The 20,153-nt window shown below is 38.6% G+C and overlaps 1 protein-coding gene across 1 annotated transcript in view; it reads right to left on the minus strand.

Moving 5' to 3' along the window:
- Positions 1-13,535, minus strand: part of LOC137502985 (ATP-binding cassette subfamily C member 4-like) — a 183,546-nt gene extending 170,011 nt beyond the window's left edge. Inside the window, exons 1-4 of the mRNA XM_068230280.1 lie at positions 13,528-13,535; positions 10,712-10,822; positions 6,761-6,892; positions 99-303 (exon numbers count right to left, since the gene is read on the minus strand). Coding sequence (XP_068086381.1) covers positions 99-303; positions 6,761-6,892; positions 10,712-10,822; positions 13,528-13,535 — 456 coding nt within the window. The remainder of the gene's footprint in view (positions 1-98; positions 304-6,760; positions 6,893-10,711; positions 10,823-13,527) is intronic.
- Positions 13,536-20,153: the final 6,618 nt, after the last annotated feature.

Genomic DNA, 20,153 nt, shown 5'->3' on the forward strand with positions numbered 1-20,153 from the left:
CAACCGAATGAATATTGAACCTATTTTTTTCCTTTGTTAAGCTGGGTCTCCCTCCTTAAGAGTCTGTCCTTCATTTGATAATTTAGAGTTACACTCACCTTCCTGTAGATGAGCGAACAGCAGGCTGCCCGTATCCTCTTCCCGGTGTGAAAGACCCCGAATACGTAATGGTTGTACAGCACGACGTTGAGGACGGTGAGGAGTACGATACAGCCAGCGTACGTGTAGGCCTCATTCTTGTCACCTCTTGATGATGGTTTGAAATACGCCAGCAGCTGGCCAAGCAGTATAGGCTGTCCTAACCTAGAACACAAAGAGAACGTTGAGGGGAGACCTGCACGAATATATTCAAAACTACGGAAAACTAACTGTTACCCGCGGCTTCGCTCGCGTAGCTTTCGTAATTTGTTAAAAGTAATCGTTCCTCGGTAGCTTTGACATTACCAGGTGTACGCATAAGTTTTTGACGGTTTTGTGATAAAGAAATCACATAATTTTCAGGGGAAATTCCTTTTTTGTTTATTCAAAATATTGGCCATCAGCTTCTACACACTTCGCCCGTCTTTCAGGTAAGTTATGAATACCATGCCAGAAAAACTGCTTGTCTTTTGCGGCAAACCATTCGTCGAGCTATTTTCCAACTTCTCGGAATTGCCGAAGTGCTGCTGTGTGAGCGTGCGCCCCATTGATGCGAAGAGGTGATCGTCAGATGGTGCTAGGTCGGGGAAGTACGGCGGGTACGGATGTCCCATCCAAGCGATTTCAAGGTGTCTTTCACTGGTTTTGATGTGTGAGACGGCGCATTGTCGTGTAACAAAATCAATTTTCCATTTCTTCTGACCCAGTTCGGTCGTCATTCAATCAATGCGTGATTTAAATTAATCATTTGTTGGCGATAGCGTTGTACATTAACGGTTTCGCCTGCCTTCAAAAGTTCATAATACACAATACTGGTCTAGTCCCACCACACACAAAGCATGGTCTTCTTGCTGAAGCAATTTGGCCTTGGTGTTGAAGGACTGGCTTCGCCGGGTGACAGACACGATATTCTCTGCTTCGGCTTTACAAAATAAATCCATGTTTCGTCACCCGTCACAATTCGGTACAGAAATTATTTTCTTTCGTGGCGTTGAAGCAGCATTTCACAAGTGACTTTGCGATTTTCTATTTGCCGTTCATTCAAATCGTGTGGGACCCATTTACCGAGTTTACTGATGTTCCCCATTGCTCATAAACGTCTGCTGATTGTTCCTTGTCACTCATTTTATGCTTGTGCCAATTGCTGTTGAGTTTGGGTTTAAATGGTCGAAACCATGTCTCACATATTCTACTCTATAGAGAGTGTTCACCATATTATGTTTCTACCTGCAAACGATGACTTTCCACATCATTTTTCTTTTGATTAAATAAGAAAAGCAATGCGTGCCGCCAATGTTCCTTTTCAGGCACAAACGTCGACATGCTTTCTGAACGATACAACACAGACGCTAGTGTTTGGCGGACTCAACTTGTGTGTCTTGGTAGGCTAATGCTAGACGAACAAACTGACGTATATGTCAAATTCATACGCTGTGTGCTGTTCGCTGGCACCATCTCTTAGTGAAACCGGAAAATCCCTCAAGAATGCATATAAAACTCACCGAAGAACTGTGTTTCATTTACCTAGGGTCCTCTTTGTAAACCACGTTCTTGGTATTGCCTCTTGGGGATAAGATGACCAGGCTCTGGTACGCTAATTTTGGAACATGCGACATAGAAGTGTACATGTGAGAAACAGCTCTCTCTAAGTCGAAAACAAAAAAAGTACGTGTTTCTTTATTGTTAAAGGAGATTCCAAATACCTATTTCTTTGTCTGTAACTTCAATTTTATAGATGTAAGTATTTCCATAAAAATAACTCAGTCCTTTTTCCCACCCACCATCTAAGTGGATTTTCCGAAAAAAAAATGCATGTTTCTTTATTCTAAAGGAGATTCCAAATACCATTTGACACGTCAGTAACATATTCTGTTTTTGAGATATAAGTATCCCCATTAAAGGATTCAACCCAATTTTCAGTTTTTCGCACCCCCCCCCCAAGTGGTTTTGCCGAAAAAAGATACGTATTTCTTTGTTTTTGAAGGAGATTCCAAATACCACTTTTTACACCGTTAAAATATTAAGTTTTTGAGATATACTCATTTTAAAATTTCACGCCATTTTCCCTCCCCGCCCCCCTTGAGTGGAGTTTTCAAAATAAAAAATGCGTAGATTAATTTAATAGAGATTCCAAATACCCATTTTTACGTCTGTTACATGTTAAGGTTTGGAGATAAAATCATTTTAAAAATTCATCCTATTTTCAGTTGTTTTCACCTCTCTTAAGTGGTTTTTCCAAAAACGAAAACGTGTTCCTTTATTTTTAGAGGAGATTACATGCACCAATTTTCATGTCTGTAACATATTCAGTTTTTGGCATACAAGTATCGTCATAAAAGGAATTCAACTCCTTTTTCACTTATTTTTATCCTCCTTAAGTGGATTTTCCAAAAATAAAAGTTACGTATTTCTTTCTTTTTAAAGGAGATTCCAAATAACAATCCTCACCCCCATTAGCGACAGATTTTCCAAAAATCCTCCCTTAGTGAACACCTACACCGTAATATAAATGTATTCCCAAAGTTTCCAGTAGTTTTGGCTCGGCGATGAAGAATCAGTCAGTCAGGACATGTTATTTTATGTATAGGCTATATACACTGTCGTCCAACAGTTAAGCATAATCACTAAACGAGGCCATACCGCCTGATAGGAATGTCAGACGGATTGCTGAACGAACGGCAGCTGAATCACACACCATATGTCACGCAACTTGTCAAAAAAAAAAAACAGTGTCAATAAAGTTCTGATAGGCAAGGTACACCTTTGACAACAACTAACGGAACTGGGCAAATGTCTTCTACAACAAAATATGCTGTTAGTAGGGTGTATGGTTACCCCTAATGGCCATACATGCTTCGCAGCGACGTGGGATGCTCTCTATCAGATGGTCCAAGAGTTCTCGTGGCAGTCGATCCCATTCCTCTGAAAGGCCAATGCGAAGGTCTTGGAGAGTCCTTGGTGGAGGCTGACGGTGTGCAATTCGCCTCCCCAATGTATCCCAGGCATGTATTATAGGATTCAGATCCGCAGACCTCGCTGGCCAGTCTATGCGATGAATGTCTTCCCCAGCTAGAAATTCATCCACCAGAGCAGTGCGGTGCTGTCGGGTATTATCGTCCATTAAGAGGAAGCCTGGACCAACTGCACCTCTGAAGAGTCGAACATGTGGTCTCAGTACCTCACCCCTTTATCTCCGAGCGTTAACAGTGTTCCTCGGACCACCCATGAAGATGTGCAGGTCCGTACGGCCATTCAACACGATGCCTCCCCACACCATGACGCCACCACCACCATACTGGTCCCGTTCCACGATGTTCCTGTGGTTGTATCGGCTACCCGATTCTCTCCAGATTAATGTGCGTCGGGAATCGTTCCGCAAACTGAAGCGGGATTCATCTGTGAAGAGCACATGCCTCCATCCATTCATGGTCCAGTTTCGATGTTGACGGCTCCACAGTAAACGGGCCCGACTCTGTGCTGGAGTGAGCGGCACGCTCACCGCTGGACGTCGGGCAAACAGCCCTGCTGTTCTGAGCCTCCGGTACACAGTTTGCCTGGAAACGGCAACCCCTGAAACGGCTGCAAGCTCTGCCGACAACTGTCCGATTTTGTCGGGCGGTTAATGCCAGATATCGGTTCTGCTGTGGGGTGGTTACCCTTGTCGACCTGGTGCAGATCTACGACTAACATCTCTTGTGACACGAAATCGTCCCCAAAGCCTTGAAATGACACTTTGTGCCACATTCAAGGATACAGCGACTTCTGTCCGTGTCTGGCGACCGAGTATTCTACCCTGAAAAACAGGGTCCAAATGGCGTCGTCACGCCATTATGTTGTCACATTCACCACGAGGCTACACTCCGCACACTATAACAGAGCAAACACAACTGAGGGAATATGGGGCGCGGCCACTGGCTGTGTTTACCTTGCGGTTACGCCCCTAGTCAAAGCACGGAACACTCCTTTCCTGTACAGGGCGAACATGTAAGGTTGGTAGGTGCATATATATCGTGCGATTTGTGGTCTATTTCCTGTTTCCCTGCTTACTCGTAACTTATGCTTAACTTTTGGCCACTAGTGTAGATGAAATAAGAAAATGCTGAAATTGCTAGCTTATTATTTTGGTCCCAAAACGATTTGGTTGAATCCCATGGTGCAAGTTAAAGAAAACTCAACAATGTCCTATGGTGTTAGGTGTAACCCTATATTATAAATTAGGTCAAGAATTCCGTAAACGACGTCTTTATAAATGGTTTTTGGTTAAGCCATGGTACTCCATTGCCGTGTGCACTGAAGAGAACTGGACCGGTCTACACTAACTTTGTGTGTTAATTCCAAGGTTTCTATACCTTCAGCATTGGTATGGTCTTCCACCGTATTTGCTAAAATATAATGTAGGTATTGTAACCGTTCATCAATGGGTACAGTATATATATAGTTATTTAAATGCATTATGTATAACTAGATTCATGGACGATAACGTTTAACTTTATTTTTTGTTGTTGATCTGATTTCATTTGAATGGCCACTGCGCATTGAACTGGATGAGAGTCCTCTGCCAGGTGTTACCAGGATTCAAAGCCGAGATGGACTGACTGAGAGGGTGGATGCACAACTATATAACTGCACAGCCGATGGACTTTCTATTCAGTGTTATAATTAATTGGTTGTTACTTGCATATCTGTCAATTTACTTGAATATAATTGTGTAGCTTTTACCATTGTCCTGTAAGATATATTGAGGTGAAATGAAATAAAATGCCGAGTGGCCTCTGGAGAGGCCTGGTGCACGTCTTATGATTTCACTCCCTTAGGCGACATGCGCGTCGTGATGAGGATGGAATTATGATGAAGACGGCACATACACCCAGTTCCCGTTCCAGGGGAATTAACCAATTGTGGTCAAAATTCCCGATCCCACAGGGAATTGAACCCGTGTCCCCCGTGACCAAAAGCCAGCACGCTAACCATTTAGCCATGGAGCCGGACATATATTGAGGTGTATCTATATTTAAAATTTTAGCAAGCTCGTTTAGGCTACACAGCCTGACAAAAAATTTAAGCACCCAGAAGGAGTGGTCCAATATTATCCCATTTCGGTATACATGCATACCATTGATGTGTGAGTAAATGATTATACCAGGTGGCTCACGGACGCCGTACTTTCTACTTATAAATGTCCCGCATGTATAAGTGATGTGTGGGGTGTCTACCAACTGATTTTAACAGGGGAACTACTGCCATCGGGCAGGTTACGTCAGAATATGAAGAGATAAGAAACAGAGTCACACTCGCAGCATGTTACTCAGCGCTACCGGTCGAATGCACCCCTTGCATTAGCAAACATCGTTTTCGACCGCATAGTTGTAGGCTGGTGTATGGTACAGCCGCACTATATTTACTGTCTGCTTATCGCCAATGGCTAGTGTGTTCAGCAGCGACGAATACATAGACATTATTTTAATCTGGACAACCCGGTCGGAATGCAACCGAAGATCCAAACAGACGTATGCCTTCTACACAAGTATTTCACCGAACAGTATCGTTTTTGTTTCATACAAGCAACTCTTTTATCGAGTGGAATGTCTACACATGTATAAATTAACAAGTGATTAAATTTCCTTTGCTGCATCTTTACCCTCCAGGGTTGGTTTTTCCCTCGGACTGAGCGAGGGGTCCCACCTCTACCGCCTCAAGGGCAGTGTCCTGGAGCGTGAAACATTGGGTCGGGGGATGAAACTGGGGAGGAGAACCAGTACCTCACCCAGGCAGCCTCAACTGCTGTGCTGAACAAGTGCCTTGCGGGGGGATGGGAAGATAGAAGGGATAGACAAGGAAGAAGGAAGGAAGCGGCCGTGGCCTTAAGTTAGGTACCATCCCGGCATTTGCCTGGAGGAGAAGTGGGAAACCACGGAAAACCACTTCCAGGATGGCTGAGGTGGGAATCGAACCCGGCCCTCCGGGGGTGGCAGCTAATCACACTAACCACTACACCTCAGAGGCGGACTGATTATTTATTCTTATTTATTCTTAATATTGTTAAAATAAATTGTGTGACTGCTGTTCCTTACAACCCGCTTTTCTGTTCTCTCTTTATCCCCGAAGACTTTTAATCCTTTCCTAAGTTTTATCCATTAGTGGTCCTATCGATAAATTCTACATAACTAAAGTGATATAGAATTAAATGTTTGATCATTTATGTCGTATACATTTTTACCATTCCGACTATAACAGAGATATTCATGAATTTCCATTTTTGTTACCAAGTCCATATCAACGGCGAGGCACGAGAAAATGGGTGAACAGAATTTAATGAAAATTGGTATGTTACGTCGGGGGAAAAGCGCTAAAACCTAGGCTATAAATAACTTTATTCACGCTTGATGAAATGGTAGTTTAGGGGAAGGCGCCTAAAATAATTTTGAAATACCTATGTTATTAAGCAATTTAATAACATCTTATTCACAACGTGTACACGACTTCATCTAGAATTCTGTATACAATGTAGAAATCCGTAGCGAAGCAAGTACACCAGCTAGTTATGCCTATATTCAGAAAATTATACTGAGACAGTCATGGTATATAGATATTCGAACTGCATTGATTTTTTTCTATTTCTTACCTGATGATGATCTCGGTGATTACGATGATGAACGCCAGTTTCCCGTATTCTCTGGAAAAGGCCCTCAAAATAGCCGCCACCAAACTGGGCTTCTTCCCTCTTTTCGCTTCCTCGACCTGCTTCTCCCATTGTCTGAAAAGGAAGCAATAATAATAATAATGAGTCAGAATATACTGCAATTGCTTTAGGCTATATACAACTAGCAGTTACCCGCGGCTTCCCTCACGTGGATTTCGTAATTTGATAAAAGTAATCGTTCCTCGGTACTGAACTAAGACATTATCTGAAAATCCCTGAGGTATATAAACACACCGAAAAATTTAGTTTCATTTACCCCAGAAACGTTTTGTTAACCACGTTTGTGGTATTGCCTTTTGGCGCTAAGATGACCATGTGACGTAGAATTGTACATGTGAGAAACAGTCTTCTCTCAAGTCGAAAACAACCAATAAAGATATGTTTCTTTATTTTAAAAAGAGATTCAAAATACCTATTTCCACGTCTGTAACCTCTTCAGTTTTTGAGATATAAGTATCACCATAAAGTCCGGCTCAATGGCTAAATATTTAGTGGGCTGGCCTTTGGTCACAGGGGTCTCGGGTTCGATTGCCGACAAGGATGGGAATTTTAACCATTATTGGTTATTTGGCTGACACGGGGGCTGGGTGTATGTGTCGTCTTCATCATCATTTCATCCTCATTGAAAGACCTGCATCTGGCGAGCCAAACTTGTCCTCGGACACTCCCGGCACTAAATGTCATACACCATTCCATTTTCATCCCCATAAAAAGAATTCAACCCCTTTATCAGTCCTTCCCCACCCCCACCTCCACTTACGCGGATTTTCTAAAGAAAAAAATACGCGTTTCTTTATTTTTAAAGGAGATTCCAAATACCAACTTTCACGTCTGTAACACATTTTTTAGTTTCTTTTTAGATGTAAGTATCCTCATACAAATAATTCAACTAACTTTTCAATTCTTTCACCCCCCCCCCCCCACCTAAGTGGATTTTCCAAAAACAAAAGAGCACGTGTTTCTTTATCTTTAAAAGAGATTCCAAATACCAACTTTCACGTCTGTCACACCATTAGTTTCTTTTAGATGTAAGTATCCTCATACAAATAATTCAACTAACTTTTCAATTCTTTCACCCGCTTAAGTGGATTTTCCAAAAACAAAAGAGAAACAGAAGAAAACTAAAATATTATGCAAAGCCTGCAATGTACCTTGTGTGCCAGCCCATGCTTTGCACATTTTCATAATCAGTAAGATGCCTCATTATCAAGGACCAGGTGTATTTTCAACTTTGCTACCCTATTACTAAGAAGAAAAGTGCTTTGTAACTTTGCAATCGTGGACTCTGTATTTCTAGTATAAGGGTATTTTTTACCAATGTTCCATTTGCTAGAATAATTTTGTTTGCAAATTGAAGTCAGTTTTATTTGATGGTACTTAGTATTTTGTGATTTTCTATCTTATTTTTCAGCTTTTTTTACTGGTAATAAATTCATTTTGAAAGTATGATATGTTACATTGTTTATTTGAAAACTATTTCCAAAATATTTAGAACTCGTAAAATACAACCGTGCCTATGTCACGTTTGGTGGGACATTATGTGTCCCACTTCAAATATTTGTTGGAATTGAACATCCAAAATTTTGAAAACAATGTTTTGTCAATAAGGACATTCTAAGGAGCTAAAAACTGCGAACAATATTTAATTACACCTATCATAGAATTTTGAACTTTAAAGGGCTAATGTGCATAAATATGCTAGACTGCAATGGTGTATGGAACAACGTCACAGGGGACTGGAATGGCTACAGACAGTGTTTTCAGACGAATCTAGATTCTGTTTGTTTGAAAATGATGGCCGAATTTTGGTTCACCGCAGACAAGGGGGACAGGCATCACATTGACTGCATTCTCACAAGACATAGAGTGCCAGCTCAAGGCCTTATGGTGTCGGGTGCTGTTGGGTGCAACCACAAATCACAGTTGGTGCGTGTCCAGGGCACTGTGACCAGTTTGACCTGCGTGAATCACGTCCTGCGACCCGTAGCCATACCTTTCTGCACGACACCCCGACGCCATATTTCAGCAGGACAATGCGCGACCACATATTGCAGCACGAACACGTGCCTTCTTGTTGTCACAGGATGTCAGACTGTTGCCCTGGCCCGCCCGATCACCGGATTTGTCGCCAATCGAAACTGTGGGGGATATGGTGAAACGCCCCAGTGTCAACCACCAAAGATGAACTGTGGAACCAGGGGAACGCAGCCATGGATGGATACACTCCAGGATGCCATTCGCACCTTATACGCATCGATGCCATCACGCATGGAACAAGTTATCAGTGACCATGGAGGACCGAGTGCCTACTAGGCAACAGGACACATGCTGAACCTAGGTGACTGAAATCTAATCGTTTCTTCAGAACATACTAATGAACATGTCCTGTGAATATAAACTTCCTCTCTCTACTCTTTCAAGGCATTCTGTTGTTTATGAACATGAGTGTATTATGCGTAACTAACAAATGTGCCGGTCTGATGTTTCGTGTTTCATTTAACATTTGTGACAGTACGTAGGTAAGCGGTGAATGAACCAGCAGCTTTGCCGTTAAACGGTGCTGGTGGTGATTATTGTTTTAAGAGGAAGTGCAACTAGGCAACCATCCTCTATATAACACTAATCAGAGAGTAAAAATGGAAGGGATCCGACACTTCGAAAAAATGAAGATATCGGTCAAAGGAAGATAAGGGCCACGAAGAGCGTGAAAATGAAAGAATCCCTAGGCCACGAGTGCTCTAATACCGTCGGGGTCTGAAAAGAACAAGAGTTGAGCAAGGATAGATGAAAGTGAGGAGCCTGGCACAAGTAAGTGGAAGCAATGCCAGGACTCAGCTAAGGGCCCCGCCGTCACCAACCCACACTCCAAATTTCAGAGTCCCTGAGGCCTCTTATGACAGGCAGGGCATACCGTGGGTGTTATTCTACCACCCCCACCCACAGGGGAGTTAACTGTTAAACCACGGAGGCAGTCAAATAAAACTTATTAATCATTACTTTAAATGATCTTAAAATAGCGAATAATCCTTTGTTTATATAATTTGAAAATATATTACATAATATCTACCTACTGTGATTAAATTCATATTAGTTATTCATATAGGCCTACGTAGGTCGAGTCATAAGTCATGGCAAATATTTTTTTCTCGCGAACAGGACACAACACGGAAAATCTAAGATATGCATTTGGAAACGTACGGTATGTATGATGCCACTAGATGGTGTATGTAAACAACAGTGTGGGTCTAAGCATGCCCCCAAGTTCAGTGTGTGAGTGAGAGCGTCACAAACTGGAAGTCAACAAGCAGGAGCAACGATCGTATATTAAAATAGCAGTTCTCCGCGGCAGAAGTGCACGCCAATCCCATGCAGAGCTGCGGGAAGCATTAGGTGTGCATGCCATGCCCGATAGAACAGTGGCGAGTTCGGTGGGTGTCACACGTTAGCGATACGCATGCAGCGAATGGTATTCAGCGCCTGCCCCACCACTGGGAACGCACAGTGGAAACCTTGGGTGATTATTTTGAAGGTCTGTAACCAGTGGAGTCCTGTCCTTTGTACGTAGTCTTGTGTATTTGCTGTCTATACCATAATAAAACAATGTGTACCAATGGCCTGTGTTCTGTCACTTTCCTACGAGAATCTCCTGAAGTCAGAATTTGTCTTCAGGCACTATGCATAAGTACATGCCGTATATTTCCAGATGCATATCTTAGATTTTCCGTGTTATCTCCTGTTCGCGAGAAAAAAAATAGTTGCCATGACTTATGACTCAACTCTCGTATTTTACATTTTATTAGAGGGGTCCGAATTTGTATTTTGGCAGGGGGCCAGTATCACATTCGTTTCGCTCCTGGATATAACACTACTCACCGCTCTAGTCTGTCTCCTAAGATTTTGGACGTGTCGTGATTTAAAGGAGCGTAGAGGTCGTCCACGTCCAGTTCCTTACTGTAACCTTCTCTGAAGAGATCAACAGTCCACCTGCAACACACATGAGATATATTCTATTTAGCAAGTACATAGCTCATAGGTAGAGGCACCTGTTCGTGGTGAAAAGTTTTTTTCTAATTTCAAGATTTAAAAAAGTTATTTCGGTATATTTTTCATAATTTTAATTCGGCAAAAAATTAGCTAAATCTTCTTTCCACTTTTCAGCAATAAATTCCAAACAAAAAATAGCTTATTTGCAGTAAAACAATTGTATTTTACATCACATTTATGCTTCTCATTGAGAGAAATAAAATATCATTGACTACACCTAATCGATACTATTTGTTTGCCTTTGGCAAACAAAAATCTGTAGTACATGTTTTGTCTAGTGACCAGTCATCATCAGCTACGTCTTGTTTAGGTGTACTATTTACAAGAAGTAAGGACATATTCATCTCTTCTTAATCCTAAAAAGACATTTGAAACTTTTAAAATAAAATAAATGCAGTCTAATGCCAAACAACCCTTAAGATTCCCCTATGGAATGCCAAATCCAATGTGGCATAAATTAGTCAACACACGCGTAATACTGTATAATTAATTTTCTTTTAAAATTTCTTCAAACAAGATCCAGTGTCAAAAGAAGATAACAGCAACTCATCACATTCGCAGAATATCTGAGAATCACGCTATCATAAGGACTACTTAATTTTAAAACTACATTGAATATGACATAAATTTTTTTTAGCTGTAAGCCATTTAACTGTTAAAAAATATTTAAACCATAATCGCTATTTTCAGTCATCCCTCCCCCTTCTTTCCATAATACATTCCTTTAGTTTGAACTTAATTATTTTTCAAATGTCTTTTGAGGATTAAGAAGAGATGAATATGTCCTTGATTCTTGTAAATATTACACCTAAACAAGACGTAACTAAAGATATCTAGTCACTAGTGTGGCGTGATAAGTCAATGTGGGGTGCCAATAAATATTTTATTCATACCAGTGGCAAAAGGAACGAAAACCTTAGCATAGAAAATGAGATGGTCGACCCACAACAACAAAGATCGTCAAAAGGTAATCATTGGGACACCACAACGCTCAAGGAAAACCAAAGTTATTTCACTGGTGGTGACTTGTCGGACCACGGAAAGACTTGCGGTCAATGCCTCGTTGGGTGAAACCTAGTATATCAGATTTTATCATTCACCAATCAGCAGAGCCAGTGGACGCCACGGCGGACTACCCGAGAGGGGTGTCCGTGGTAAGTACAATTTTTTTGTTTTAAAAAGAAGAAGGGAAAAGGGAAAGGTAAAGAATGAGAGAGAACGCACAACTGACCAAATGTAAGAAAAGGAGAATGGTTTTAAAACAAGTTGTATTTTAACTTCAAATGACTAGAATAAGCAGGGTACAACAAGCAAAGAAGGGGAATTACAAACTTTTGACAAGGGCTCAGCCCGTTTGACAACCAAGACACAATCAAGAATAATAATTATTAAGATTTCTTGGAAACTATTATATGACTTTCAAGAAAAGCCCAAGAGCAAGGTTCGACAGGGAAAACTAGAATCAACACCTATATAAGTACACAAACACTTTAATTAAGAAACAAAGCCACTAAATCTTTATATAAACAATGATTTAAGGCCACCCTTACAATCTTCATTTTGCACCCAAAGGAGGGCAGGAGAGTTATAGCGCATCGGAGGACAAGAATTTTTAGAACTCAATATCCGAAAGGAAGAAAAGGAAAGAAAAAGGAAGCGGAGTAAGGAGGGAAGAAGAGAAAAAAAAGGAATGAAGAGGGGGGGGGGAATCCTTCCAGGCTGCTTAGACGCTATCACGTTGGCAATGTAAACGACCACTCGGGTCAGTGAAAAGTTCAAGGTGTGGCAACACTACTCTCACTTGTCCAAGCACAGTTTATTCTGGCGTATGAGGTTGATAAAGGTTCCAGTCTGAAGGACTTAGTTAGAATAGAAACCATGAAACCCCTAAATAATTTAACATTCAAAGTTCAAATATTGATATTGAGCGCGAAAGATATAAAAGGTTGTAACTTTTGCTCACCCAGTCTGTTGGTAAATCAATGCAGCAATTCACAAATAAAAGTAGGTAAAACGTCGCAATGGACCAGCCGTTGGCGAACAGTTCCGCTCTCTCCACTCGAGTTGTTTTCCAACTGAATGTCTGACCGCCGAGAGTAAGGAATAGCTTGCTTATATAGGTGGTGAACATATTCGAGAAGTTACTCGATGAAAAATACGTAGGTGTGACGTCACAGCAAGGAAGCATCAGCAGTGCCAGAGAGCAGGCTAGTTAGTGAACAGCTGGGCGAGCAAGCAGATGAATGCGACAGAAGGCAGAAGGTAAGACATAGTAGAGCGGTCGTAACACTAGACGAAACATTTAATACAGTTTTCCAAAAGTAAATGAAGAGTATCGATTACGTGGAATCATTGATTTATTTCTGTCAATTGTATGTCACATCGATACGGATCATGAAGATGGTAGTTTGCAAGTTATGCTTTTGCTGAAAAACACATAGCCTATTGTATATATATTTTATTATTTTGTGTATTTATTTATTTATTTATTTATTTATTTATTTATTTATTTATTTATTTATTTATTTATTTATTTATTTATTTATTTATTTATTTATTTGCCGAGTTGCGGAAAAATGCAGCGGAATCAATTAGAGAATCACTTCACCAATGTTTGATAAAAATTTGGAATGGTGAAAATTTACCGGACCATTGGACAATTGCAGTAATCCAACCTTTACAGAAAAGGAGATAGAACAAATCCTGATAACTGTAGAGGAATATCACTCCCGGATGGTACTTATAAAATATTCTCGAGGATAATTTACAATCAGTGCAAACGTCAACTGGAAAAAGAATTAATGGAGTACCAGGGAGGATTTCGACCTTGGCGTAGTTGTCCAGATCAAATCATAACACAAAATTATTAATGGACATCTACAAAAGAAGAGAGAAATAAATGATTATCACTTTCATAGACTTTCGGAAGCATTCACAATCAGAACAGGACTAAGACAAGGTGATGTACTATCACCACTTTTGTTTAATTGTATTCCGGAATACTTGATGAGAGGATGGCATAAAGAGAATAACAAAAATATAACATTTACTAAAGATAAAATTAGCCTAAATTGCTTAGGATTTGCAGATGATCTGGCACTACTAGCTAATAACCTTAATGAAGTTCGGAATCAAATCACAAGTCTCCAAACTATTGCTGGGAAAATAGGATTAACTATTTCATTTGAAAACACTTAAAATAATGGCAATAGATCCCCTTTTAATAAACAGTGTTCTTATATGTGGGAAAGAAATTGAAATTGTAAAACAATTTAAATACTTTGGAGAAACTATAATATACAATTTAAATGAAAATATTTCTTGGACAGAGAGAACGAGTAAATTATCCGGAGCCCAAAACGTAATCAGAAATACATACAACAAGAAATGTTTGTCAATAAATACAAAATAGAAATATTATAAGACTGTAGTTCAACCTGATATAACTTATGGAAGTGAAACATTATTTAAACTAAAATAAAAGAATAACATAGACAACATTTTAAAAATAGAAAGAAGAAAATAGAAATAAGAAGTACCAAAAAGAAGAAGAATGGCGCATCATTGCAAATTCAGCACTATATCAGGAAATAGAACCTATAACGGATTTCATAAGAAAGAAGAGAATATAATTTTTGGTCATCTGTTGAGAGCACCTCAATACAGGTTAATACGCAGAATTTTGGAACATTTGGAAACAAAAAACAACCTGTCTGGATAAAATAAATAAACGAAGGCATGAAAGAATTAGACATAACACTGGAGGATTAAAAGAATAAATCAAACAAAAGTAAATAAAATGAAGAATAGTAAAATTAGATTCGTACCAAAACGTGATAAAAGAGAAACAACTAAAAGGGTATTTTCAGAAGAAGAACGACAACGAATACCAGATACAATGAAGAAATACTGGAAGAACAGAAAGGAAAAAACATAAACCATCACAGAAGACAGGACAGAAATTGACTACAGTGGTCCAACGCGACCGTAAAAGCATAATAATAATAATAATAATAATAATAATAATAATAATAATAATAATAATAGTAATAATAATAATATAAAATATATAAATACATAAAATAAATAAAAATAAATAAAATATATAAAAAATAAATTAATAAAATCCTGCCACTTCAAGGGGAGATGAACATGTCCTTACTTCTTGTAAATAGTACACTTAAACAAGACGTAGCTGATTATGTCTGGTCACTAGACAAAACATGTACTACAGTTTTTTGTTTGCCAAAGGCAAATAAGTAGTATCGATTAGGAGTAGTCATCGATTTATTTCTCTCAATTAGAAGCATAAATATGATGTAATATACGATGTTTCACTGCAAATAAGATATATGCTATCTTTTGGTTTAGCATTTATTGCTGAAAAGTGGAGATAAAATTTAGCTAATTTTTGACGAAATAAAATAATGGAAAATATATAAATAAAATATAAAATATATAAAAATAAAACAAATATATAAAATAAATCAAATAACATACATAAATAAATAAATAAATAAAAAATCCTGTCACTTTAAGGGGACTTAAATGTTGCGATTTTTCACCAAAACTTCGAATTTTGAATTTTAACCTTTAAAATCCCGTTATCAGTTTTACCCTAAAGCCATTTTAAGGCTCTAAATGCCGGATTTATAAGGCTGCAAGCAAGTACACTGCCCTCTCGCGCTGTCACACAATATTGGCTTCGAATCTTTTTGGGACTACCATTTCAATAATCCCGCTCGAATACATTCACCTTGTAGTAGGCCTACGTTGTGTATAAGAGGAGAAAGAAGTCTACGGGAGTAACTTTCAGTCCAGAGCAGTTTTAAAGCAAGTGTGTTTCTTAAACCTTTCAGTTGCATTTTTCTAACATAATAATTTCAGCTATTTCATGTATAAAATTCTCCTGATGGCAGAGTTCTTATCAGATTCACTTGAAATTTTCAGATAATGTTTCAATCTGTACAGGAATTAAAAGTAGTTCTGAAATTTATTATCACCAGATTTTTGCCTATTGTATGAATAATGAAAATTTGAAAACTTTATACCTGTCTGCAAAACCCAGAGCTATTATGAATTATATGAGTATTTTTTGGAAAAAATAAATATTATTTGTTAATAACTTTGATATGAATTAACTAATCAACTCCAAATTTTGTGTTTTGCTATACCTTATTAATATGCATTGTCGCTTATATAAACTAAGACCGTCGAAGCAGCGTTTTTACTCTCTGAGACGTAAGCTGCAGTATGGCAGGCGGGCGCGTAGTTGCAAGCAGCCTGCACGTGTTCTACCTGGCAAGCATCAGTCGCCAGTCTGAATCTCAGTTGTTAACATGGTGAGACAGTTAACATTGCAACACGGTATTTTCGTATTTAAAAGTTCTGGTTTCATCTTAATGGTTGTGTGAACAGTCACAACTTTCGCTATTCGTGTTGTAACCGTACAACAGGGTTACAGACTCCATTCTGTATTTATTATTATTATTATTATTATTATTATTATTATTATTATTATTATTATTATCATTATTATTATTAGTATTATTATTATTATTATTATTATTATTATTATTATTAACCCAATTCATTAGATTTTATATATTCTGTTTCTCATCAATTAGACTGTAATAATTAGGTATCGCGTATATTATTGTATTTAATCATAGGTTAAGTGAATATGTTTGTAATTATTCTGTATTGTAGTAAGTGAGATTTGTTGGTTTCATATTGTCATGCTGTGGCTTGTAACTTTGGCTAGATGAGCTGGCATAGTATTTTGCAATCGAGGCTATGTTTAACTGGGAATGTTGTGTACAAGGAGATTTCCCGGTGACGCATTCGGCATAGTCATTCTCGGACCGCTTGGGTACGCTTAGACGACACATGACTGATGACATCAGTGCGTGGACACGTGATTGCGACCAAGTGTCAGTATTCGCCAGCTACTGTATGTGGAAGTGGAAGGGATGAACAGTGAGTGGGGAGATGAGTCGTCATCGCGAGGTGATATAAAGTCAAGGCGACGGTGGGGAGAGGTATTCTGTTCTTACTCAGTTCATAAGCAGTTGAGATCGTGCAGATCATAAGTAACAGTCAGATGTATCAAATGGAAGAAGTGGTCTTAGTGTGATGGTCAGAGCTAAGAGTTGTGTTTGAAGAGATAATCATCGAGGAAGTCTACAAGTGGTGGTTGTATCCGAGCAGAGACGGGTACTATGCTGATAAAGAAACATCATTTTCTTGTGAGGATGGACTTCACAAGATGTTTCAATAATATTTTCCAATTATTTAAAATATATTGAGTGGACGTAATTACATTGGAGCTCCCTACACGCGTACATGGTATGTAGGCCAACTCCTTGTTATATAAGAAGATAACAACAGACGGCTCCCGACTTCAGCTCACAGGTTTTCCCAAGAATTTCAAGTTCAACAGCGGTGTATGCAGACAACAGGTAATTAAAGCATCAGACATGTTATGCATTCATAACATGAAGAAGAGTGTAATCAGCGGCGATATCACATCTCACTTCAAGTTCATGCCAATAGCTTTTTTTTGTTTAGATTAAATTTTCCTTTTCTTTGTACCGCAAATCTCACGATATATTTCTTTTGTTAAATTAAAAGACGTAAATGATTGTTCATTGTGACGTAAATTTAGTCATAAACTCAGTTTTATTTTTAATTATAATAAGTGATTCCAGTTCCATGTACAATCCTCAATTGTGGAAATGCAACAGTAATTTAATATTGTCCTGATCCATATCCCTGTATATTGCCAGATATGTGAGTTTATCACCTCACGCCTTGAGATAATTGATATAAGAGGTATGCTCTACCGAATTTTGTTGTTTTTCTTAAAAAAGCAACTGGCGCTCAAACAAATGCTATGTATATTGTGTGAAGGAGATGTAAGTATAAGAGTAGTGGTCAGAGTAGCCACAAAGTGTCGCCAGCAACGTGGGACTCGAAAGGTTCAGAAAAAGTGTTTCTGAATGGCAATATACATGGATCAGTTCTTTTAATGAGTACGCACATGTTAAATTCACCGAGTAATGTTAGGAAGGTCATTTTGTTGAAGTTTGTATTTAAGGGGTAATGTCAGAGGAATTGCAAGGGGAAATAGCTTTGAGATCGCGAAAAATTAGTAGGAAACCGAAGATGGACAAGGATAGCAATATGCAGTCAGGTGATGAGGCTGAGGTTATTGTGTCCAAGGAAATCCAAGGTGGTAACATAAATAGGAAGTTGGTGACTAAGGTGGGACCTGCTGAAAGTCAGAAAATAGTAGAAACTGAGGAAAACGCTGTCACGCAAGATCAAAGTAAAGGGGTGATTGACATGGGTTTATTTAATTTGCTGATGTCCAAAATGACTGAGCAGAATAATGCCATTAGTGAGAAAATTGAATCTCAGAATAATATTATGAGTGAGAAAATTGAATCTCAGAATAATATTATGAGTGAGAAAATTGAAGCGGTCATTAGTGAGAAAATTGAATCTCAGAATAATATTATGAGTGAGAAAATTGAATATCAGAATAATATCATTAGTGAGAAAATTGGAGCTCAGGGTATTAGTATTAATAAGAAGATCGATGATGTTAGTAATAAGATAGATCATAAGGTGTTAGAAATAAGTAAGCAAATTAATAATTTAGAAAGTAAGGTAAATAGGGAGTGTAGTGACATCAGAGCTGAGATGGAATTGGGTCGGAGCAATCTCCATGCGGAAATAGAGCAAATTAGTGAGACATGCATCAAACAGATTGATGAATTAGGCGCCAAGATTGAGTCTAATAAAGCAGAAATCAATGAGTTAGTAGAAGAAAGGTTTGAAAAGATAACCAATGCAGTGGGGCAAGAAACTAGAAAATGTATTAGTAGGGTAGAACAGGTGGAAAGAAAACTTGGAGAAGTAGGTGATCTAGTGAGTGAACAAAAATCATTATCACAGAAGGTGAGAGAATCGGAAGAAAAATTACAGGAGAAGTTAAGAAAAATTGAAGAAAAGGCTGAGGAAACATTGGAAGAAAAATTTCTGAGTTGCCAGAGAGTACTCCAGAAAGAAGTGCGTGATAGTAGAAATGTACGTGAAATAATTGTAAATAATGGTTTAATCACTAGAGATCATGACTTACCTAAGTTTTCTGGGAAAGAATTTAACCCGATGGAATTTATGAGAGTAGTAGAGAAGAAATTTGCTGTTCAATTAAGAGACAATATTATTAGCTGGGAAACTGTATTGGAGATCTTATCTAATGCTTTCGTAGGAGAGACTAAGTCTTGGTTTCAAGTATATAAAAGCTCGATGTCTAGTCTAACTGAATTTAAGGAGAAATTCATAGCTAAATTTTGGAGTGAAGGTGTTCAGAGTAGAGAGAGAGAGAGAGTAATGTTTGGCAGGTATAATTCTAACGAGGGTGTTAGAATGACTGAATACTTTTTGGCTCATGTTTTGGTGTGGAGAAATTTAGAATGTATTGGACCTGAGGCTGATATAGTTAGACTTATGGCTAAGCACTATCCCGATAGAATAAGAGAAGCTGTTTGTATGCAAAGAGTGGAGACTATTAAGGAAATGGAGATTTTGTTGGAAAGTTTTGATGCTTTAGGTAGTAGCTTGAATAATAGTAGGACACTAAATAGGAATGTAGAAGGAAGGGGTAACCAATCTAATAATCAGGACAGGACTATGAATAATCGTAACTACAGAAGAGAATATCAGGAGAGACCTAATAATAATTTCCACAGGGAGAGAAATTATCAAAATAGTTCGGAAAATTTCAGGACTGGGAGGCGTGATTATGGTAATCAACCAGAAGCTGGGAGGCGGGAGAATACAGGCCATAATAATAATAATAATGAAGCTAGAGGAAATAGGCAACAGGGGAGGCCGACTGAGGTGTGTAACCAACAAGTCGTAACCGAACCAAGTACTTTAAACGAGCAACGGACTGTATAAACAGGTCACTGAGACAGTCCGTAAATGGTGAGTTCACGTATAAGGTAGATAAGTATGTTAATGTCGACCAGCCTATAGTTGTAAGTGAACATGATTGTGACCTAAGTAGCAATAATTCAAATGTTTTAAGTGACGACTTAATCGTAGACAATAAATTTTATAAGTGTAATTTAAATTTAGATATAAGGCAAGATTTGTTAAGTGATCTTATATTATGTAATGAGGATAATTTAAGTAGTGTTACTGTTACACCGACGATTGAACTGCTGATATGGGGCAGAAAAGTTAAGATTTTGTTGGA

Source organism: Anabrus simplex, chromosome 14, assembly GCF_040414725.1.
Source record: "Anabrus simplex isolate iqAnaSimp1 chromosome 14, ASM4041472v1, whole genome shotgun sequence".
Lineage (NCBI taxonomy): Eukaryota > Metazoa > Arthropoda > Insecta > Orthoptera > Tettigoniidae > Anabrus > Anabrus simplex.